This window comes from Glandiceps talaboti, chromosome 2 (genome assembly GCF_964340395.1).
Source record: "Glandiceps talaboti chromosome 2, keGlaTala1.1, whole genome shotgun sequence".
In the NCBI taxonomy this organism is placed as follows: domain Eukaryota; kingdom Metazoa; phylum Hemichordata; class Enteropneusta; family Spengelidae; genus Glandiceps; species Glandiceps talaboti.
In genome coordinates, this window is record NC_135550.1 from 20,529,065 (window position 1) to 20,553,769 (window position 24,705).

A 24,705-nucleotide genomic window follows, 5' to 3' on the forward strand; every position below is an offset into this window, starting at 1 on the left:
TAACAACAATTAAATGGTGTGAACCGTGATGATCCGTGGATAGACCTGTCAGGAACTATTCTATTTTGGGTTTATTACATTTGTGAGGAACAATTTATCATAAAATTTTAGTGATTTACAAGGATCCACATATCTTTACGAAAAAGAATTCCTATTTTTTGTGTCCTGCTTTTTAATCATATCAGAAATGTACAATAATAAATGTTATCATATACCCAGTATCAATTCTAATGCAATTCAATGGAGAGCACGTGTAGCGAATCCAGGGAATAATTTTCCGTTATCACGCCCCGGCACACTTTCTCCAAATATGGCAATTGGCATGCTCATCAATATCCGTTCACTCAGTGATTTGGCGTTGTTAATTTCTTCACTTGTCACTAAAGTGTCACGAACTATTTTACATTTTTGCAAATAAATTATTATTTCTCTGCCAATTTATAATAAATTGTAATCAGATTATATGATTCAAACAATGTTTCCATGCCACTATGTGGGGTATATGATAAAACTTTTATGACCTGGATATGAGTTTTGGGGACCTTGGTAGTATGGCTTACAGGCACTCCTAAAGTCAGGCCCTTCTGGCCACAAAACCTATATCCGGGCCGTGAAGATTATTTTCTGTTACTAGACCATGTACATGTTATGCAGCTAGATAGTTATACATGCCCATATCACATTAGACTCTACATTGATGTTTGATAAAGACATTGTGTATTGCTGATAGCTCACTTTATGATACTTCATGTTAATTTGCAAGTACTGGAATTCATCAAATGTGTTCTTCTCCTACATGTACAAGTGCCTCAATTGAAATAGAATATGAGTGTGTACATTATGATTTTTAAATTCTTTTTTCTGTCACACACTCAAATTTTGTGAAGGGATCAGTAAATAATTCATTCCTTCTAATAAAATGTGCTGCAATTATGAATATATCTATTAAACTAAGAATGGAGATTTTTAGATAGTTATAATTTTTAGTCAGTCGACAGGCAGGGTATTTGATATTTTGGAGTGAATGGTTTGTTAACAGGGTAGGGGAGTTATTCCCATAGTATGGTGAATGGGGAAGGCATCCTAAAAATGGGATACTTTTTCACAAAAAAATTAATGTGGTCCACTTATGTCTAAATGTATTCATTTCTCAAACATTGGTCGATAAAGACAGAGTTTCATCTCTCATGCACCACAAATATCTCCAAACTCAAGTGAAAGGTAAACTCATGCTCAAAATATTGTACAGTAATGTGAATTGTGCCCAGTGAGCATGTAGCAAGTAATTTATAAAGGTAGGTGATCACAAACCAACCTAAATGATGTTTATCACTCTATCAAGTTGTGGCTTCTTGAAATGAGCATATACAAAAAGTGCCTTTTTTGGTTTAGAAATACTTGGTATATAAACTTGTACATTTGTATAAAATTAATATAGAAATCTGAATGCCTTCAATTTTGTCTATGGTGATACGTTGGTCTATGAATGAATAAATAACCTCTTTAATATCAAGCGATGTGCCTATTATTCAGTACTCTCTAGTGTTTTGAGTTGATGTAAGTGTGTGTGTGTGTGTGTGTGTGTGTGTGTGTGCAGGTTTTGATAGTCATATGTTTGCATGTCATTGCTGCCAAATCAATACAAGCTTAATAGGAGGCCTATAGGAGTTTGAATTTGATTCTATGCTAAACTGGTAGCCAGTGGAAATCATTGATTCCATACTGAACTAGTAGCCAGTGGAAATCATTCAGAATATATGCTATGTGAACAATTCTTCATCTTGACAACCCTAAAAATATCCTATTATTTTTAAAGCTTAAAAATCTATGTTTAGACCCAAATTGACTATGGGATCATCTTGTCTTGTGTATGCACAGACAGACAAATACTTCACCAAGCTTGTAGCATTATTGAAATGGTAATACAAATGTTGTACATTTTGTGAAAAAGCAGTTTGTTGTCATATTGAAAAATATTGTGACCAATAATAATGTACCCATGGTATATACACACTTGGGGGGGGGGGGGGGGGAAACAGACAGTACAGTAGACAATGGATGAAAATTCTAAGTTTTATTTGCAATGCCAATGGTATGCAATGTATATAATACAACAGAACAGGCATGAATATGCCAGCAGAAGCAAAATTTGTTGTGAAAAAATTACATAATTGTTACAAATGTTTTACTTTGTAAACATCTGCCTCTACTAACAATCAAACTGTTTACATTGTACTTTTTATTTTGCTATGAGAGGATTTGAATTTTACCACAGCTTAGGTTAGTATCATACAAATATATTTCCTTATCAGGTATAAATATATCCTCCACATAATCAGAATGTTTTACCTATGACAAAATAAAAACAGCGTGGAATTTTTTTGTATGAGATGAACGACACTAAACATTTCTGATTATCATATCAATAAGTATATGAAACTCAACTTCACAAAACACCTGCCTACAACCTAAAATATGTCAACTTACAAGAGTCAAGATCTAAGACTGAAAATATTTGGATCTTAGATATTAAACTTTCCAAAGTTTTCCTTTCATTTTTTTTTCTATCTATGATTTTTTAAACTTTTGTGGTCTGTAGGTTAGGATAGGCTCTGGATAGGCCATGTTGTACTCAAAATAAGACTCGAATATTTCACTTTCATGATTGATTTTTGAAAAATTTTCCATCACTATGTTCTATGGTAGGGCTGGGTCTGGTTGGAATCACACATTTCCGTTTGGCCAAATACAACCAAAATTAATTTACAAAAGTGGCAGACTATCAATAAAACTGTTTACTTTTGAATTTTTAAACCAAATGAAGCACCTCAAAGCAAAACATTGTTCCACATTATATATATGATCTTGGACAAATATTTGCTGAAAATTTATTCAACAAACAAGCAAACAATTCATAACATCGTGAGGATTGTGATATATTGCTACTAATGAATCATGCAAGATATTATCTAAACCTAAACCGAACGACATTCTTTTTGTTTCTGGATTACAAGACTCTGAAAGTACTACAATATACAAGTTGTCAATAAACTGAAAGTTTATATATGAATTTAGTTTCTGACATGAATTTTCCTGGATTCTTCAACCTAAATCTTCAGTTCCTCCAACATATCTAAAACATCCATCCGACTAATACCTCTGATATCTTTTTTGAATTCTTCTGTTGTGTACTTTGGATGTTTGCTGGCAAGGTACTCTAAATAACATATTGTACCACTCTCTTTCTGTTTCTCCCAATATGTTATCTTCTTGTTTGGCACCCCCTTTCTACTTGCTAGATGTCTCCAGTCTTTTACACAGGCAAAAGGAGGATCCAATAGGCACATAAGTTCCTCTTTTACATCCTCATTGAAGTTCTTAACCAGTTTACTACTAGAACTGGTTGAACTGAAAAACTGGCTTTCTGGTATCACTGTAAAGAAGAAAAGATGTATTTTCTAATCAAGTTAGATGACCATATCACACATTTACCAGACTTTATCAACTGACTACCTGACCATATCCCACAATTACCAGACTTTATCAACTGACTACCTGGCCATATCCCACAATTACCAGACTTTATCAACTGACTACCTGACCACATCACACATTTACTAGACTTTATCAACTGATTACCTGGCCATATCATTTTATTTATACTGGATAGTTCTTTAAGCATTTAAACACTTGTCTCCCAAGAAGTCCAGTGAGGCCCATCCCTCATGGGTTCAGTGTTAATGAAGGAGGAAACTTGAGTACCCGGGGAAAACCTGCGTTGTTCGGTAGAGTCAAACTGAATGACACTCTTCTTACTTACAGCGTGGTAAATTTAATCGAACCCTAAATGGGTCTGAACCCCGACTGCAGTGGTAAAAGGCAAGTGGCTTAACCATTCGGCCACCGACAAACATGATAGCCTATATACATGTGGAGTACCACCACTGGTATAGTCTAGGTGCACCTATGAAACGATATGATGCATAATACATTTGTGCTGACAATATTTGACCAACCTTTGTTTTTGGAATGACACTCCGGATCATCACAAGTGATGTTTTCCTTTACCTCAGGTGGATGTTGTTCTTCTACAGACTGCAAGAAGGTAAAATGTCAGACAAGTGGGTTGTAAGTAAAAAAAATAAGTGTATCAATTAGTACACTGTGTGAAATTGTTTTCTTCTCCTTCTACCCATTTTCTTTGGAATGTCCAGTTTAAGTGTTTTCCTTAAATCATAAAACAGTCATCAAAACTCATTTCAATCTTTCTGAAATATTTGTGTCATAAAACAAAGAGTGGTCTAACTGACAGTATGTGTGCCTGATCATATTTGGCAGCCATCCCATCATGTAGCATTTGTGGAATAAAAAACCAGTGCATACAAAAATTGCAAACTTTAAAACTTGAAACTTTAATCAAACCCAAGTTGCAGTATTTTCACAAGTCGTCTTCTAATAATCACCTTTTTAACCTGGATATTTTTTCCATCTCCATTTGCATTCACCATCAATCCTGGTTCCTCAGGTTCCTCATTTTCTGACCCTGCAACAGATTTTGAAATTGATGACGAGACACAGAAATATTTACATAAAGTACCCTTACGATGTGTTAAACATCACATGAATACATCACACTATCTGTTCATTCCAGTTTGTATGATTTCTGTCACACTTCTAGGAGCCACTGATGTCAAATGTACACATGCGAGTGTCAAGGATTCCAGATATTTTATATTTATTTTAGCTTGCTCTTTTTCTGTCACTCTAATTATAATCTGCAGTCTTGTAGTCATAGCAACTAAGAGAAAAGGGGACTATAAATAATATCAACTGTCACATGAGTGAATGTGAAAGACTAATATAGCAACATAACTACACTATAGTTTTGTAATTATCAAATCAGTAGAAACAATTGTGCTAAACTCTGTTTAGCAGTGTTATTGGACATTTTATTATGTGTAGACTATATAGAGAATGTGCCATATATTCTATACAGCCAAAAGTTCATGGGGAAAATATTTGAGTTTATCATAATGAGATCACAGTATAATTTGTTCACTATGGTAAATAATTTAATTGTAAGATGAGGTATTTGTTATGATAACTTACTTGAGTTTTCGTTTTCTTCTTTTTTACTAGAGTCATCGTTTTCTCTGTCCACATCCTGTACTGGTAATGTGCTATCTTCTTGTAGAGCATTAGGTACTAAGTCAATTGAATCCTGCAATACAAGGATGGTGGTCACTAACCATATATTTTCATATTTTGTGCTTGCTTATAATGGCTCCCAGTGATATCTTGAAGCAGACATATACACACATTTCTACAGAACTTCATTCCGACTTGGGACTATATGACAGAGCTATGTTGCATGCTCAATATCACATTGTTGTGGAACTGTCACTGAAGACTTTCCCTGTCAGTCCACAGCCTATCCTGGAGTCACCAACGCTCCATTAGTAACCATATTTTATGGTTAATCGTTACTTTCGATACGTACAAAGATTATAAAATTTCAAATTTAGCTAATGAAAATTGATACATGGAAAGACTGTAGACTTGATACTTTATATATTATTACACATTTACATTGACTATATGTTGATGGAGTATTCACTTTTTAATGTAAAATATTCTAAGTTGATTAACATCATAATGGATTCTAATAATACATTAACTTTATCATATTGATACCAAATTCATACATTGAAGGTCTGTGGTTTGACATCTTACATGTAATTGATAAATACATATTATACTTTAGATGTGGTTACCTGGCCAGCTGACTGAATGCTCATACAACCCTCACTTTGATGTGCCAAGCTGTCCTTTTCATTACAGTCTGGTTCTACACCTGTTGAAAACAAGTGAACAATTACGTGAACTACACATCAAATACTTTTGGCTTACATTTGGCAAACACAACGAGTAATCAAATCAAATCAATAAATTATCAAGTAGAAAATAAAAGTAATTAAACCTAATCCGATTACAAGGCAATCAATCTTGTGGTTTTTTGAATCAATTACATACATACTAACTAATAGCCAGACTAAACCATACCTATTATAATAGTACTGTTCAGTTGTGATAAAGAAATCATGGTACCCATTGTAGCACCTTTTACTTATGGAAGTGCTAGTGAACTGTGTGTAGTTTGAGCAAGTAGCTGTACATATAGTTCTGAATTAGTAAATCAAAGCTGTGCTTATAATTCAAATTTTTAAATATATATCAACACACAAAACAATAATTGTTAAATACAAAGCGACCTAATTGGATGAGATTTGACAACCCTGCAACTTTTGTGAGAAGATGTGCATTTGTCTAGAGTTGTGTCAATCAGATTGCAGTCTCTATTAACAGTTGTAGCGCAGTCCCCTCCAACATCAAAACATATAGAGTAAACAAAACTGTAAGTAACAATATAACATACCATTAATGAAATCTGGTGCATTATTGACATCAATGACTTTTTCACTATTACCATTACCGGTTTCTACTGCTGATGCTCCTTTTAAGTTGCAGTCTGCATTCTCATGTTTTTCAGATGCTAAAATGACAATTTGAAAGTATAACACTTTACTTTAGTCAGTTGGAAATAAACAAGAAAAGTGTACATGTGAGTAAATATCAACAGTTGCAGTTACAACCTGAATGATTCTTGAAGTTGAAAGTTTATGTTTAGTGATTGTCTGATGTGCATGTCTGGGTAAAGTACTTTTTTGTCTCTTCACAAACACTGTGTCATGTTAATACAAGCACTAAGCTTTAGGATACAGTGTGAAATCATTGACTATGTCTTGTTCAGGTACCACAGTCTGAAACTGAAGCCCAATTTTTGACCAAATATACAAACACTGGTATTACAATATAGAAGATTCAGAAAAATGTGGAGCCATAAAAAAATAAACTTGTAGCATTGCAAAACTGTGATGCAGTGTTATAACATCTGACTTCATGTGATCATTAACTAAGTTATTCCATTAATATTGTGCATGAAAGTTGATCTTAACTATATTTATAATTCAATTACACATGTTTTTTCATTTGTTTGGTTGTTATTTTCCATATAAATAAGTGATACAGACACACATATTGAAATTATATGGTGCATCCATATCTCAGGCAAGCATTTGCTGTGACAAACTATTCACATTCAGGGCTATCAAATTTCAATTTACGTTATACTTATACATACAGCAATTTTTTTAAATAGTTTTTTTTTTATGAGATTGCTACCAAAACCAAATAATTAAATATACACAGTAAGCTTATTATACTGATACTTTTCAATATTGTTAGCATACTTTACAAGATACAGTTGTATACTTACATCTGCAATCTTCTTTATCAAATAAATTCTTGCCATCACTGACATCTATAGCTAGTTGACCAACTTCATTATTTGTGTCATGCTGTGTCACCTTTCCTCCCTCTTTCTTTTGTTCTTTGTCAAGGACATTGTTTACTGTCATGTTTTTATCATCACTTGATGCTGTAAAAGAATTTTTATATAATCAGTCTTTTGGACAAACTTTTTAAATAAAATTTATCATAATCTAGGGCACACAATCCTGCAGTTATGACAATGATATGATCCTTTCTAAAAAGTTGGTAACTCAGGAAACTAAGAATATACAAATACTGTATGGACTTACACATTTTGTCCTGGAGCATGAACAACCCTTCATTTGCTTCAGTTCCAATGGTAGGTCTTGTAGAATCCGCATCCATCGCCATAGCAACAGTTGGATCCATTGATTCTACAGGCTCTCTCTTTGGTTCTGAAATCAAGTAAAATTGTTGCTATGGGTATGACTCATTTGAAGCTGTCAATCATTTCATTTTATTTGAAATCTAAATAATTTCACAAATTCTTTAACTATGCTTCGTGTATTTATCTGGCTCTTTGAATGACCTTATCATTTACCTAAAACCCTGAATCAAAGTTTTTAAGTATTCTATTTATAGTATTTTTTTAAAGGTGGAATAAATTACATGGAATGGGGTGGGGTGGGGTGGGTTAAGCAGTGTGAATTATCCCAAGGGAATTCATCCCAGCAATATATACATGACAGTATTTGAACATGAAAATAAATACTGAGGGATAAAAAGCAGGAATAACTGTTACCATGACTACAAACATTTCAGGCGATAAAGAACACAAATTTCACTCCCAAGTGAATAGAATAGATACCCACCACTCATCTGAGCTTCTCTTGATGACATTGGTTGGTTGGGCTTTTCTACATAGGTACCTGCCCCTGAAAGAAAGAAATTAAATCAAATTATCAACAAAAGCTAGTGACAGTCAAAAGTTTAAAACTTCAGACTTCGTTTATCTCAAAATAGAATATATTACAAATTTAATGTACAACAACAACAATAACGACGATGACAACAACAACAACAACAACAACGACAACAACAACAACAACAACAACAACAGAACCAGCTTATGATGAGGAATCCAAGTACATGATAGTCAACCTACCATTCCAAATTTTATAAACTGCCTCAGCAAGTGCAGCATAATCATCTTTATATTCTCTGTAATTGACAGCTTGAACACCTGGGAATGTTTTCAGATCTTTCCACTGATTGGCTAGTTTGGCAGAAAATGCTTCAACATCAGTTTGACTGACATCAATCCATATAAGGGCAAACAGTGTTCCTTTTTTATCCTCCAAGAGGAGTTCTAAAAAAAAGAAATGAGACTTCTAAATATCCAATTTGTGAGGCAATAGCAATGATATTATACCAATAATAAGAAATTGTTAGCATAAACTATTACCTAGATGTTTTGCCATGCAAATGTCAAAAAAAAACAATGATGGAACAGAATTTCAGTTTTACAGTAATAATCATACACTGAAATGTAAATAGCACCAAGAGTTCATTTCTGGTGTTATTCAGTTCAGTTTTACTTATAACATTGATAGATATGAATACTAACAAGTACAACTGTATGACATGAGTCTAGTCATCATACCATACCACACACAAGCCAGGTTGAATGATTTCAAACAAAAATTGTTGGGTTTTACACTCTAGTCGTCCCTGTATCACAACAACTTGTAGTTACGTCATTGGCTCTCTGGTGCTTGACATAAAAGTTAAAACGTTTCAAATTGGCAATTATATTCTTCCTAATTTTTCAGACATTATCCTTGAAGAGGTATAAATATCATTATTCCCAAATATGTTTCTTCAGTCAGGCACAAAATACTCATGATCTATACGGGTTTTGTTACTACTTGTTTCACAGCTCACAATGACATATGGCCCCTTAGGTTGCTCATATTTTCCTTGGTGGAACGAAGAAAATATTGGGGGTGGGGGTGGGGGTGGGTTAATATCAAAGAGTATGTAAGTGTTTCAGTGAAGGGCAGCAAACAGGTAAAATCTATCTGAGTTCCCCTGTCATTTTTCCAGGGTTCCACACTAATATTATGGTATAATGTATGGGGGGCTTTAGGTCAGTTTTACCATATCTTCCCCTTTATGTTACTGGGCTTTCCAAACCTTAGCTAAAACACTCAGTAATCACAGGACATCACAAACCATCAACATTGTTGAGTAAACTTTTTTTTTTCCAAATATGTTAATTTGTGATGACTTTTATAAAGTACAGGTACAGTGACATGATAGAGGATAGGTTGGTGGAGGGTCTATGGATAGGGTACAGAAAATGTAATACCTGTAGTGTTAAAAGATCCATCAATTTCCACTTCTCTAACCACAAGTTTCAACTAGATGAAACAACGGTGGATCTTTCAGTCTTGGTCACAGATTCAGCATGTTTAGTGTCCTACTTCTCCTACATCTTTTCTCAAACACCATTTTCTACTCACCTTCTATGGCTCTTTTTACATCTTTGTCTTTTTTTACTGATTCCAAGAATTTTTTACTAAACAAAATAGTTGCATGGAGTTGTTTGGTACTGCTCTGTCTGGTAGAATCTTTTGCTCGATTCATTTGCTCTAAAACAGTCTTTCCAACATCTTGTCCTGTAAGCAATATTAATAATTAATGTAAGCAATATTTTAAAAAAATCATAAATGATTGATGAACTATTTTTTCCTTAGGATGAATTTTATATTTCTATAGGAGTTACCTGAGCAAAAATATGCTCTTCTTGAATGGGATTTTTCAAATGTTAAAATCAGCGAGTTAATATCATGTATTTATTATTTGTCAACAAGGGTCTGCACATTTCACTACAGAATCAAGTCAGTTTTAAGGGTTTGCACATCTCACCTCAGCACATTTCACTACATAATCACATCAGTTTTCTGCAGAAAGTAAATGACAGCAAAACCAACAAGTTGGTCTAGGATAATAGTCAAAGCACACACACTTCCATTAGTAACTGTTTAGCTTTGTTTCTACAACTCACGCTAACTTGTAAATTTGACCCAATTTGTGTATATTGGGAGTTTGTGTCTTCAAATCCATGTTTCCATGACAACTACTGATAATTCGCTTATGTCAGATGTTACTTACCTTCCTTGAAGTGTGTCTTGAACTCCACTTGTCCTGGCAGTTTACAGTAATCTGATATATTGTTGGCAATAGGTCTAACTAGGCGTTCACGACTACTGTCATCTTCAGCATGGATCAGAATGACTTGGTAAGGGGAAAACAATATTCAACAGTGATAAGTGTCAGCATGGATCAGAATGACTTGGTAAGGGGAAAACAATATTCAACAGTGATAAGTGTCAGCATGGATCAGAATGACTTGGTAAGGGGAAACAATATTCAACAGTGATAAGTGTCAGCATGGATCAGAATGACTTGGTAAGGGGAAAACAATATTCAACAGTGATAAGTGTCAGCATGGATCAGAATGACTTGGTAAGGGGAAACAATATTCAACAGTGATAAGTGTCAGCATGGATCAAAATGACTTGGTAAGGGGAAAACAATAGTCAACAGTGATAAGTGTCAGCATGGATCAGAATGACTTGGTAAGGGGAAAACAATAGTCAACAGTGATAAGTGTCAGCATGGATCAGAATGACTTGGTAAGGGGAAAACAATAGTCAACAGTGATAAGTGTCAGCATGGATCAGAATGACTTGGTAAGGGGAAACAATATTCAACAGTGATAAGTGTCAGCATGAATCAGAATGACTTAGTAATGGGGAAAACAATATTCAACAGTGATAAGTGTCAGCATGGATCAGAATGACTTAGTAAGGGGAAAACAACATTCAACAGTGATAAGTGTCAGCAGGGATCAGAATGACTTGGTAAGGGGAAAACAATATTCAACAGTGATAAGTGTCAGCATGAATCAGAATGACTTGGTAAGGGGAAAACAATATTCAACAGTGATAAGTGTCAGCATGGATCAGAATGACTTGGTAAGGGGAAAACAATATTCAACAGTGATAAGTGTCAGCATGGATCAGAATGACTTGGTAAGGGAAAATGTTACTCAACAATGATAAATAAGTGTTAGTATCGATCTCAGAATGATTTGGTAAGGGAAAAATATTAAAGTGATAAGTGACATGTATATGATACCTACTTAGGAACAAGATTCAGAAACATTTCCAACTCTAAGTTGGGCCCTAATTGAAGAATATAGATATCTTCTACATCTAAGTTAAAGTTGTGTTCATGATTGAAGACATATTCCCACGTTATACTCTAACGTCCACTCAAACAAATTTAATTTAGCACCTCCCTTGATCTAGTGTTCGCTAGAAAAAAGGGAGGGGGGGGGGACTCTTTCCTCCGAATGACACTATATCCATATACATAAAATAACCCTAACCATACCTGTATTCGGTCCACCGTGTTCTACACTAGTATTTACAGTTGATTTACATTTTCAGTGGGGTCATCAACATGTTTGAAGCACTTTTTAACCCTGATTTTTAAACATTTAGTACGTTCTGTATTAAATCTATTGGTGTTAACCAGCCATCCAATATATCAAAGAGTACTCTCCAAGGGATTTCAAAATATACAAAAGGGCAACCGAGCTAAGTATGTGGGATTGCAATAACATAACACCAACGTTACTCATCACAGGCGAAAACTGACAACGAAACCAACAAAGTGATTCACTTCAATTTCAAACACACACATCTGTTGAGGGCGCATTCAAATCAACCAACTCTCGATATAAATGTTCAAACACAGCGTTTACCTTCTTGAACTCGTTCCTGTGGAGCATGTCCTTCAGCAGCCATCTTTCAGCGTCTGCATATCTCAAAATACTAGGCAGAAAAATGAGAAAGCGTGTCTCAGGAAAGATTGGTTCACGTCGCCATTAGTGAACTATAAATAGCAATGACGATACTTCCTGTTAAAACGGGGAATCCCCACAGTATGCGTGTGACGTCACTATTTCGCTGACGTTCATGATGATCATGTGATCTAACACTTGCACTTTCTGAATCGAACCAGCCGATTCGACAAATTACAAGAAAAGAAAGAACGGTAATGTTATGATGTTGAAAGATTAGTAGTGTTGGTTTCCAACTTTGTCTCAACATTGACAGACGTCGACATTGTTGAAGTTACACTAAAACTTAGCGATACTATCGGCAGTAAACACCTGCAGGGTGCACACATATTACATAAAAGTAGTCGCCTTGTCTGGAAATACTAGTTCCATGTATTTTTGAATGATATAGCTTCTACGTGTAACAATAGCAGTAATTCTACTTTAAAAATGTGCATTTTTTCATAGTTGTAATTTGCAGGTATTTACACGGACTAATTCAAACAAAAAATTGATGAGCATATATCTCTGAAAAGACAGCAAGACTTTAATAGTCAAGGAAAAGCAGACAACTGTAGCACTCCTTGAAGTTGTACATAAAGTTGTCTATTCATTCAGGCAAATCCATTGACTGCTAGCTTATCAGTATCCAACTGTGATAAGATCATAAAATCTTCAAGTACCTTACTGTACACTTCTACAAGTGAAGTAAATTTGGAGACTAACTTTGTGTTACTTGTCTGTTGTTGTAACTCTTCTTTCTCACACCTTTATTTTGTTACACCTTGCTGGATATTCCTCCTGTTTATTGAATAATTAAAAAAAACCTTCGTCTAAAGTTGTTGTGATTTGCTGCTGTTTTTTGCTCTGTTGTCAATATTGCCATTTTTGAGACAAATAGTTATCCCAAATACTAAGTAAAAGTAACACAGAAAATATCAATGCATGCCTTCAATCAAATTTTTAATGCACTGGATATAAAACATTCATGATTTGCAATTTTCTATTCAGTTGTCCAAAGCTTTCCTAACAGGTACATAAATTGTTAGCTTCTTCTGTTAACGTTAAAAATGTAACATTTTATGTCCAGAATAAAAATCAATAGTTTGTTTAATATGTCACTTTGTCTGTTTTGAGCATTCATAAGGTGGACACTACAACTTTGTAATATTTGTCTTGTGAGAAGATCTCGACTGAGCTAGATCACACCTAGAGTTTCGAACAACCATTTGGTGGTTAATCAATAGCTTCCTTTATGATGCTTGTTACCATACACATGTACAAGGTAACCTACTCTACAGGTTTGATCTAAATTTTAGTCACAAACACAACATGAAATGGCAAGACATTTTGTATTTATTCAAGGTTCATCAGAAGAGAAAATGTGACTGATAAACATAACAGGAGATTTCAACCTGCTCTAAAAAGATAAATAACCTTTTTATATTTACAAGGAGAATATTGACAATGAGACAGTACAAAAGTTGTCTAGTACATGATGCCAGAAACTGATATTGAGAGATTTAAAGCAAATAACTTGAAGATGGAAATTAAATATTTCCTTTTCAATTCTACGACAAATTGTACACATAATTATAACTTGTTTTGTTTATAGACTGTAAGATACACCGTGCCACTCGACCATCACTGGCCTCCTCTGACCAATGTGTGAAGGTGCCTCGTCATGGCGTACCTTACACACTATTTTGTTTATTGTCTCTTTTAGACTTCATAACATAATCTTCTAAAGATATTTTATTATGAAAATAAAGTTATGGTAAATTTTCAATATATCTGATTAATTTTTGATAGTTTATATTTATATAAATGTATACCTTACATATGTATACACATAAAGCTTATCACATGATTTGTTCAAAATAACTAACACTAACGTTACAAAAGTTCAAAAACATTGACCATGTCTATTACTATTAGGGAATAATTTTAAACAGTGTAACCCAGGTGAATCTGAAGTAAGGAAACACTGAGACATTCCTGACTTAATAGTACATGTAATACTATTAGTATACTTGATCATTGAGAATGTTAGGAGCTATGAAATATTGCCAAGCAGTGTGCACATAATTTAGCAGTGGCAACATACATTACTATTAGCAACACATGTCTTCTCCAATACCATTCAATGGCAAGGAAATGAATGTATGAAATGTTTGCAACAATACACAAATACAGGTGTTTTGTGGCACTTCTCAATTTAGTGCTCATTCTGGTAAATGTGATATACTTTAAACAGGTTGAGCTCCTACGTACAGAGCTAATAGAAGTAAATGATCTCATAAAATTGACAATTTAGTTCACAACCCTTTTGGAATAAATTTCTACTTATTACAATACAGTTATCAGCTCCAATGCAATTCTTCCTTTGCTAATTTCCAGCTTTGTAACTTTTACTTGTACTTTATCTCCAGGTCCAAGGGGTTTCCCATTCTGTAATCTATAGGCAGGCATAGCACTGTTGTGAATCAGTCCATTCTGGCCTACTCCAATGTCTACAAATGCTCCAAACTGTACCACATTACACACTCGACCAGTCAATATGGTTCCAATCTGCAGGTCATTTACAGACATCAAACCTTGCCTGAATAAAGGCTTTTCATATTCTGGGGGGAAAAAAAACACACAATATATCAACAACTCAAAAAAATCACAACAAATTTTATATGCCCTGCCATGTAAAAAGGACACAGGGATATCTACACAAACAGTTTGATTTAATGGAAAGTGGCAAAAGTGTGCAATACCAAGGTATTTACAAATGAAGTCACTAACTTAGGCTGTATGTGTAATGCATATTGCATAGGGAAGGATAACTCATACATTCATTGGACATTTTTGTGAACATTATCAGAGAGAATGCAAAGTTTTTCACAGAGTTCCAAGTATATGCTAAGGATTACAAAGTTCAGTACCTATTTTAGGTAAATTATTACTTAATTGCAGAATAAAAGACTAGTGGTGCATTTTTCAGAAAACAACATCTTTGAGAAGTCAATGCAGACACAGACTGATCAGTGCCAAGCAACTTGGTCTGATACATTTGACTGACAAAATGAATGAACCTACTAGCTCTGATATCATAGTCTAAAGGCTGCTTCAAACCATCCATGATCAACTGTAATGTAGGTAATCCAACTTCAAATTCTTCAGCGAGTTGATCCATTCCTAATTGTAAAAATAATTATAGAGCCAATGGTGTTGTAGTACTACTGAATATACATGTACTTTACAGTCTGTAAAGATATCCATTTCTGAACAATGACCTAAGTTTGCTTGCAGTTTTTCACCATAATGATAATATACATTGTAAAAATAAAGTGCATTTATAATGCGCCTGTTCTCAGAAAAGCTACAGGCACAGTAACAGAACTACTAACAAAATGAAAGGATACAGAGAAACAATTTGAAAACATGGAAGGATGTAGAGAGAAGTTTGTAAGTGGGTGAGAGTTAAGATTGAAATAGGTAAGTTTTAAGGGCAGAGCAGAAGGAAGACTTAGAGTGAGTGACGAAGACTGTTTCAAATGAGATATGACAAGCTAATTATTATCATCGTCGCAAACCATGGCCTGTTTTACGGCAACGTTCTTAACGAGCCTCCCACCGAAATGTAGTGGTAGAAATAATAACTCTGGTTTGCGAGAATGATTACTATGGACATACCATACTGTCTCACAGTCCGGTCCATCTTTGTTCTCATACTGGACTGGCCCATTTCTGCTACAGATGCATCCATCTTCTTAAGAAACCTGTACAAATTCAAGAATTCAATTACTCTACAACCATATTTTAGAAGTATTTTCATGAAAACATCAAACCCACAGTGACACCCCCCCCCCCCCCCACCTCTATACAAAAATCGATACAAAGATATTCCTAAATGTAGCATTTCAAGGGGGGTTTATTACTGAAGGTATCACAGGTTTGGACTTACTGAAGGTATCACAGGTTTGGACTTACTTTTCTGCTATGTGATATGACTCGGGATGTATACATGTCATGTCAAGGGGATTTATTGCTGTAGGTATTACGGGTTTGGACTTACTGAAGGTATCACAGGTTTGGACTTACTGAAGGTATCACAGGTTTGGACTTACTGAAGGTATCACAGGTTTGGACTTACTGAAGGTATCACAGGTTTGGACTTACTTTTCTGCTATGTGATATGACTCAGGATGTATACATGTCATGTCAAGGGGATTTATTGCTGTTTGTATCACAGTTTTGGCTTTCTTTGATTTACTACTTTTACTTGTCCCTGCTTTTCTCTTCCCTCTGGAACTACTACTGCTTTGCTCAGTTTCATTCTCTTCTTTTGTTCCTCTGGAGTAAGACAATGAAAGCACCATGTTACACATACAATAGCATCATCATCTCACAATTCTTGGTACATAAAATAGAGTTTATCACCTACAGGTATCACAGGTTTGGACTTACTTTTCTGCTATGTGATATGACTCGGGATGTATACATGTCATGTCATAACATTAACAATCAGTTGAATTTGACATTTTGGTTGACACAATGACTTCTACTCCATGCACTATACATGCATAACTATAACCACATATGGGAATAAGTTAACCTTCTTGTTCTATTTTGACCCTCTAGCATAAGATAAAATGCTTATTATGGGTATCAAGAATTATTCTCATTGCTTCTGTCTTCATTATGTATACAGTTGCATCCTCATCCTCATCCTCATCATCATTATCATCATCATCATCATCATCATCATCACCATCATCATCATTGTCATCGTCATCTTGTCACTACCCCTCCACCTCCACCCCACCAACATCATTCCCACCACCACCACCACCACCACCACCACCACCACCACCACCACCACCACTACCACCACCACCACCACCACCACCACCACCACCACCACAAACAACAACAACAACAACCACAACCAATAATGGCAGTTTGTAGTCAAAAGTGGGGGAAAACTTAATTTGTATAATGTCATTTATTTGTACCTTTGTATTGTTTGTGGATTAATTCTGACAAATCCAGCACACTGTTCATAAGTCTTGGGTCCAAGTCCTTTGATTGATTTGAGTTGTTCTCTGTTTGTAAATGATCCTTTTTCATTTCTCCACTCAATAATCTTGGTTGCTCTACTTGCACTTAACCCGGCTATTCTCCTGTAAATAATAACAAGGAATGTAAGTATAATGTACTTTTAGAATCAGTATGGATCCACAATCAACTAACATCATTTTATGGACATAGTGGTTCAAGAAGTATAAGATGATATGGTTTTAATAAACCCTCACAATATATTTTTTTTCCTTGAATAAACGGATGCAATGTATACACATATATGGATTTGTAATCAATATGGGAGCAAAGATAGTATGTTTTCTGGTGCATCTGTACAGTTTATAGTAAAGCAAACTCCAATATTATAGACTGCAATACACACACTCCAGCATAAGACTTGAAATTGAACAGCCATTTACTAAATGTGGGAAAAAATATTATGAAACAAATAGCATTTTGGCAAGCTTGTTTTATCAACTTTTCTTACAGCTTTCAAAATTTGTTGCGCTTATCACAATCATATTGGAAGTGTTTTGAAAGTGATTGTGACTTATTTTTTTGTTTACAAACCTATATATTAATGTTTAAAAGTAACTAACCTTAACAGACTTTCAGTACATACATTGAGATCTATTCCTACAAAGCTAGCACATTCTTCAACTACACTGTCCAGGGCTCCTTTTAGGTTGCTAGCAGAGACATCATGCTATGGAAGAAAACAGATAACACACTCATTTCTTTGTCTTCTATGACTGTACAAATTCAATTGGTGGGCAGAATATGTGAAGTACTTACACACACACATTTTAGTTTCTGATTCTAAAATGTGCTTGAAAAGTACATGAGAATAAGCAAAGGAAACTGAATTTGCCATCTGAACTGTGAATGTAATAAATACATTATCCGATGTGCTATTAATATCTTCTCACCTGATACATTCCAACTCCAAGATGTTTGGGTTCTATCTTGACAAGTTCAATCAATGGGTCTTGAAGTCTTCGTCCGATAGATACTATTGTAACAAACACAGAATAATACTTCAGACACAGGTTTTACAAAAAGCATATTCAGAAGCTTTACATCAAATTCAGACAATCAACTTTTGAAAACTGATACTACAACATAAAAAAAGAACATATCAATAACACAAATGTGATAATTATAGCAATCATATTATGTGTTTTAACAGGTATTTTAAACCTGCATGGTCAGACTTCATATTGCTTCTAGCTGCCAATATCAAGTCTGGATTTCTCGTATAAATCATAAACTCATAGTTATACCTGCACTTCTAAGGTTAGCATCCATATTTGGTAGTTCAGTTTGCGCGTCATCTGAAACACTGTAGATGGACGCTCCTGCTTCATCAACAATGCTATGGGTACAGAAAAACAACAACATTTAGAGATTCCTTTGTATCAAGACTTCATTCTCACAAGCCAGAGCAAGTTTTTACACTGGTGCAACTTGAATGATGCCATAAAGAGGCCAGTGGTTTTACGATGATTGGTAATTTGGTCTAACCAAAAAGGTGGTTTGTAGTTCATTTTCAAATAATTCCAGTACTGACTCTATCCAATGGTAACAGGAAAAACAGATGTTTAGTACTTGAAAATGATTAGCTGGTAATACAGCTCTGTGGTTTCCATATATATCTGAAGTGACTGAACATGCATGGCTTCATGGACTTCCAAACTTTTGGCAATGTGACAGCATGTCAGTAGTTAGATTTAACCATGATGTCTGTTGTGCAATACACTGACTGAGGGGTGGTTTGGAAACATTCAAATTAACACATTCATAGTCAAAACAGTTTTGAATCAGTCCTATTCCAATATATCAATGAAAATTTCAAAATCTTTCTAAAAGTAGGTTTCTCTTTGTGAGAAGGAAATACATATTCATAACTATGAACCCAGAATTCTTATATAAGACTTTGTTGACAGTGTTAAATACATACCAGTACATGACATTGAGAGGCCTAAAGAACCCTGATGTTATTAAATTACTGAAGAATGATTCTGTTTCTCTACATGCCGTACCGTTCCCTATCGCCAAAGTTTCACAACTGTGGTAGAAAAAGAGATATGATGGAAATACATTACATATTAAGATTTCTTCAAGAGCATGTCTGAAAGCATAAGAAAATGTATAGTCCTTTCCACACCTCTATTATCATATAAATGTGATATTGCCGTTCATCTCAGTATTTCCAACTACTTTGATAAGCAAATTTAAAAAAGTTTAAATTAAACAAATGAAATGCTCTTCATATTTGCTCTTTCAGCAAAATGACCTGTATATCAACTTTTAACAAAATTTAATTTTTTTTTTTAGATTGGTATGATTGGAATACATATTTAGAATCTATCATTTTGGAAACTACAGACACACTCAGCAAAATGGCCCTTAACCACCTTTTTTTTTCTAAATCAACCATAACACAATATTGTATGATATTGCTTTGTAAGGTCATAATCTCACCTGTAGTTGATAAGCATGTTTTTAATCTTCATAGCTTCCCTATTTCTTCTATTATCATGTATGTACATAACATCTGTAAACAGTATTTGGCCTAATAACAGGTAAAACATTTAAAGATAATTATGGTTGTTGAATGTATAGATGTTTATCAGGTCAATACAACATACCTTTAATCCTGGTACATGTCTGTACATATTTGATCACACTTTTAATGTTTCATTTGCATAATGGTTAATTATCTATTATATGCTACCATTTTTAAAAGGAAAATTGCTGCCAGTTACAATTATTTATATTTGTGGTTACAGCTGACTTATTGGGGTCTAATAAGGGTAAGGTATGTTTGAGACTTACTGGTATGCTTTAAGAAAGGAAACCATGATTACAGAGGACACTAACCAGCATTATTACATCATGTAAGCTTTGAAAATGGAGCCAAGGGTAGCATAGCACAACTTATTACAATTTATTACGATTTCTGTAACTAGTACAAAATGTATAAGTATAACACATAACATCCTAAACTCATGGTCCTTAAACATAAGTATTGCCGCCATGAGTAGCAGCCATATTTTATTTCTTATTGGTTGCTTGCAATGACTTGGCCTTGAAACAAGACAACATCACATGCATCACATCATACTGTAAACACACATGGCACTTCTTTTTCCCATAAACTTGGACTTTGTTGTTATTAGAGATGATGGGTGAACAACAAACATAGTATTATATCAATGATATTTTATTCCTTCTCAAAGGTTAGGAGAATATTGTAGACTATATATGACAACAGTGAAATGTGCATGCATATAACATGTTTTTATTTATCAACAGTACTGACAAATGCAATATATAAACTGCTATTCATTGCAACGTTACTTGAAATGTGTGAATGGAAACATAAGCCGCAGATGGGAGATAATTTCCAGTAATGCTGTGTTGGCACTTGGTTCTCTCCTTATGGCCTCAATTTCTCTAATTATCAGATATCATCATCACTGACCTAAAGGTGACAGCATCGCTAGTTTACATCCATGTCTGAATCCTGGATCAACACCTAATACAACTTTGCCTCGTACAGGAGGAGTTAGCAACAGTCTTTTCAAATTGTGAGAGAATACTTCTATCGATGCATTCTCAGCCTTCTTTGTCAATTCTGATCTAAATATGAAGATAAAGATAAAAGTGAAAAGTTTTTTTTCTATTTTAGGGGTACATATTTTGATACGGGTTGTATCGGCAAGAAATTGAATTGTAATGTAAATGGGGTATGTACAGCATTAGCACCCCAAGTGTCAGTAAACAGTTATATTGAAATATTGTTACAACAAACTCTAGTTCCTAGTTCCAAAATTATTCATATTAACGAGGTTTGACAGCATATTATCTTGTAGACTGTAAGATACAATATGTCTATTCAGCCCTATCCGGCTTCTTATATGAAGTGATAGCTCATAGTGTGGCAGGACACATCATATCTCAGAGACCGTGCATCTATAAATTGATCCACCAATACATCCATGTACAGATTTCATTAATTACATTTGTATCTTAAGTATTGGTTTAATACCTGGTTTGTCTAACGACAAGTGGTTGTATAAGTCTGGTATAACTATCGTCTATACAATTCTGAATGAAACCTTTCACAGTCTGGTTACAGTTTCTTGGCACCCATCTATTACTGCACCATGTTTTGAATGACCTGACAATACCATCTGTTATGATAACCTTTATGGTCAGGATTTTCAGATTTTCACCTCGATTCATGGCAAGAACCTGATAATGGAAATAAAATTGATACAATAATTAATTATAAATTGTATTTATGTCATTTACTTTTATAAACACTGAAATATTCAAATGATCAAAACCTCCATATTGTATCTTTGTGGTATATTTCTGGAACCATCTAAAATATTCATGCTCAATATTAAATTTCAACATTTTTTTAAGGCCAATGTTGTATTAGGATTTGGTAAAAGCTCTAGAAAATGTTGGTCCTGAACCAAAGAAAGGGTCTAATTCCTATGTCTAAACCAAGACTGTGGGATTCAAACACCAGATAATATTTTTCCACATGAATGTGACTGAACACATTCAATGAAATAGTACACAGTTTCTACACACCACAAGATAACGTACCTGATGAGGTTTGACATTTTTCACAGTGCAGCTGAAGTCATAATATCGTTCAAACTTGTATGCCTTTTCATCTTCAGCAGGTTTTGTTTTCTTGCTTGACTGTATTGTCACATAACCTACTGAACATCTGTAATGATGAAAGAATGAATGTTCATGGACTCTGGGTTCATAGTTTATACAAATTAAAAAAAATCACAGGCAAAAAATCTTTTGGAAGTAAATCCCATACACCAGCCCATTGTACTACACCCCTGACAATGCTGGCAAGACATTAGCAAAATTTTGAGATTCATCTCAAAACAATTTTTTGACTGTGGGTGTGAGAACAAATTTTCCTTTGTAATCTGAAAATATGAACCCAAATATAGATTCAGAAGTACCGGTATATGATAAATGTCACATTGTCTCAGGAATTTGAAGTTTTGAGATCAGAGAGATGATTTTGTGTCCCAAAATTTACAACAAAAGTAAGAACCAAGTCAATATTTATCTGCTACAATTAGCATCCTAAACTGAAATAGTTGAAATGTATATTTTCTTTACATTGGTTTGTTTTTGTGTACATTTGATTTTCATAAATGTGTTTATGGCCTGCACCTCCATAGTTTCCACTCTTTTCTTCATCAAACTTTTATTTGATTTTAAACACACATCTAGTTGTTTGCATGAGTGTGTATCTTTTACAAGTTTAAATTTTTGTGTAATGAGGATTGTTATCTGTTTTTATTAGAATACTGGCTGCATGTATAATATTTCACTTTCTCTGTATACTTCACTCTGTTTGACGAAGGGGAAGTTCTCTTAATTTATGACATATAATAATGTTTTCTAGTATCTTCTTGTGAATACACAAAGTGTACATTGTACCAAATACAACAAGCAGTACAGAGACCTACTAATACAGAGTTGTGGCTTTTGTGTGGTCATTGCATGCAATCAGTTCTAATAGAGATATACTAGTAATTTGACTCACAGTTCTCTAATCTTGGTCATTGTTTCCACATCCTTAGCTACAGTATCAGCTATAATGTGTTGTATTCCTTTATTTACTTCAGCAATTGAGGACAGACCTATAAACAGAAGTATGCATTGGTATCACAAAAGGTCAAGAAAAGTTTGTACATATATTCTTTGGGATAAAAAGAGGTGATTAGTTTTGGGACAAGATCCACATATGCTATAAATTAGTGTGCTTCTTCCCTTCTTCTTTCCACTGTTTCCAGTGCTTTTGGCCTGTTACATCATAATTCAATAGAAATAAAATTTCAGAGGGATTACTTTCCGTAATAATTTTGAGATCAGAAAAATGTTCACCTTTTATTTCCGGCTTCACATATGACTGAATGTTGATGCCACCAGGACTTTTCATCCACAAAGTTGCTGCTGATTCAAGTCCAAGTTTACGAGCTCTTTCTGCTAGAGTTGTCTTGCTTCCTGTCTTGTATGGTGTATACTAAAAATGAAAGTAATATATTATTATTAAGCAGTAAAAAACCTTTCTTATGAAATGTGATATACAAGTTACTCGTTGTAATTGCAAAAAAAAATAATAATTAAGTTTTAGTGAAAATTCTGTGTTGAATCTAATCATTTACCTGTAAACAAATAATTATTTGTAATAATTTGTCAATTTCTAAAGAATGCAAAATACATGTTGATGATAGTAGCTAAACATGCTCTGGTAAGCACCATATGAATATGTCTATTTGCATAAAAAATGTAGAAAAAAATATCTAGACAAGAGCATATTTGTTGTCCACAAACTGCAATATATATAAAGTATTTTTCATCTTGCTGGTGACTTACCAGGTGATCAAGTTCCTCCATAGTTCGGGCACATCGAATAGAGGTATTCAGGGAATCATCCATCTTACCCACTTTTTTAATTTGCTTTATCACATTGGCTGCTTTATTTTGTACCCTCCTACAAATTTATAAAAGTAACAAAATGATGATTGCATTGAGGTCCTAATTTTTTGGGCGTGGACCCAAAACCCAGTTTGATTGGACTTATTTATGTAGAGGTGGCATAAATACATTTATCCATGGGTGGCTCAGTTCTCTTCAGTGTACAATATTATGAGTATTAAACCATTATTCTAACAAAACAGATTTAAAAAATCTTTCATTGGCCACTAGTGCAGCTTCAATCTTAGTCATATAAAAGACACTTACTTCAACTGGTCATAGGCAGAAACTACTTCTCTCAATTTATCAGGTTCCATGCCTTTTGTGTTTTCTTTCCTGTATCGTGCAATGAAAGGTATAGTACATCCATCATCAACAAGCTGAGTAATATTGTTTGCAACCCATTCATCTATGTTTTCACTTTCAGCTAATGCAAAGCTCATGTCCCAGAGCATGTCTACTGGGGATCCTGGACGACCAACCTCTTCTTCTAGATCATCCATAATGTACTACCTTGCTTGAATCCACCAGACTCCTCTGTGTAAATAAGTATAGAAACAAGTGAGTGTCACTTAATTTCTCACACTTCCTTCTTAATCAACAGAAATTGATCAACAGTGAATTTAAACTATGACACACTGTTGAAAATTTGCAAAACTTTCAAGCTTTTGTTCTCATTTGTACTGCAGAGTAAGTTCACCAGTCTGATGTCTTGGGTTGGTCATATACATGATTCGTTATTGAAATAATGTGACATACAAAGAACATAGTAGAGTGACACTGATATGCATAAAATGACTTTACAATTAGATTATTTACTTTGAATGAATTAAAATACAAATCTTCAACAG

At 34.3% G+C, this 24,705-nt stretch overlaps 2 protein-coding genes across 3 annotated transcripts; both read right to left on the reverse strand.

Annotated features, from left to right (window-relative positions):
* Positions 1-2,090: 2,090 nt before the first annotated feature.
* LOC144449742 (uncharacterized) lies at positions 2,091-12,295 on the reverse strand. 2 transcript variants are annotated; one of them, XM_078140322.1, is made up of 13 exons: positions 12,170-12,295; positions 10,510-10,632; positions 9,858-10,013; positions 8,498-8,701; positions 8,205-8,267; positions 7,662-7,787; positions 7,337-7,498; positions 6,437-6,553; positions 5,775-5,854; positions 5,110-5,221; positions 4,464-4,543; positions 4,017-4,095; positions 2,091-3,433 (listed from the first exon to the last, which is right to left on the reverse strand). In XM_078140322.1, the coding sequence occupies exons 1-13, from the start codon at positions 12,210-12,212 to the stop codon at positions 3,108-3,110; spliced, it is 1,671 nt and encodes a 556-aa protein (XP_077996448.1). In that variant the 5' UTR covers positions 12,213-12,295; the 3' UTR covers positions 2,091-3,107. The 2 variants fall into 2 exon arrangements, with proteins under 2 accessions (XP_077996448.1, XP_077996455.1); XM_078140329.1 differs by lacking the exon at positions 12,170-12,295 and adding an exon at positions 11,797-12,034.
* Positions 12,296-14,482: 2,187 nt separating this feature from the next.
* LOC144453548 (S1 RNA-binding domain-containing protein 1-like) lies at positions 14,483-24,385 on the reverse strand. Its single transcript, XM_078144864.1, has 17 exons — positions 24,122-24,385; positions 23,753-23,870; positions 23,261-23,399; positions 22,920-23,016; positions 21,947-22,073; positions 21,375-21,580; positions 20,808-20,965; positions 19,805-19,895; positions 19,281-19,388; positions 18,604-18,695; positions 18,250-18,332; positions 17,920-18,026; positions 17,254-17,421; positions 16,418-16,591; positions 15,932-16,017; positions 15,335-15,433; positions 14,483-14,871 (listed from the first exon to the last, which is right to left on the reverse strand). Exons 1-17 carry the CDS (start codon positions 24,355-24,357, stop codon positions 14,597-14,599), a joined length of 2,364 nt encoding a protein of 787 aa, XP_078000990.1. The 5' UTR covers positions 24,358-24,385; the 3' UTR covers positions 14,483-14,596.
* Positions 24,386-24,705: the final 320 nt, after the last annotated feature.

Bases quoted from the DNA above. Each gene is read 5' to 3' on its own strand.
- LOC144453548 (XM_078144864.1), bottom strand. From the start codon at position 24,357: ATGGATGATCTAGAAGAAGAGGTTGGTCGTCCAGGATCCCCAGTAGAC. The intron at 23,017-23,260 runs GTGAACATTTTT...TTCTGTTTATAG, and splicing joins TGTGAAGCCGGAAATAAAAG to GTCTGTCCTCAATTGCTGAA. The intron at 18,027-18,249 runs GTGAGAAGATAT...TTTCTTCCATAG, and splicing joins TTGGAGTTGGAATGTATCAG to CATGATGTCTCTGCTAGCAA.
- LOC144449742 (XM_078140322.1), bottom strand. From the start codon at position 12,212: ATGGCTGCTGAAGGACATGCTCCACAGGAACGAGTTCAAGAAG. The intron at 7,499-7,661 runs GTAAGTCCATAC...ATTCTTTTACAG, and splicing joins CATGCTCCAGGACAAAATGT to CATCAAGTGATGATAAAAAC. The intron at 4,096-4,463 runs GTGATTATTAGA...ACCTTCTTGCAG, and splicing joins AAAATATCCAGGTTAAAAAG to TCTGTAGAAGAACAACATCC.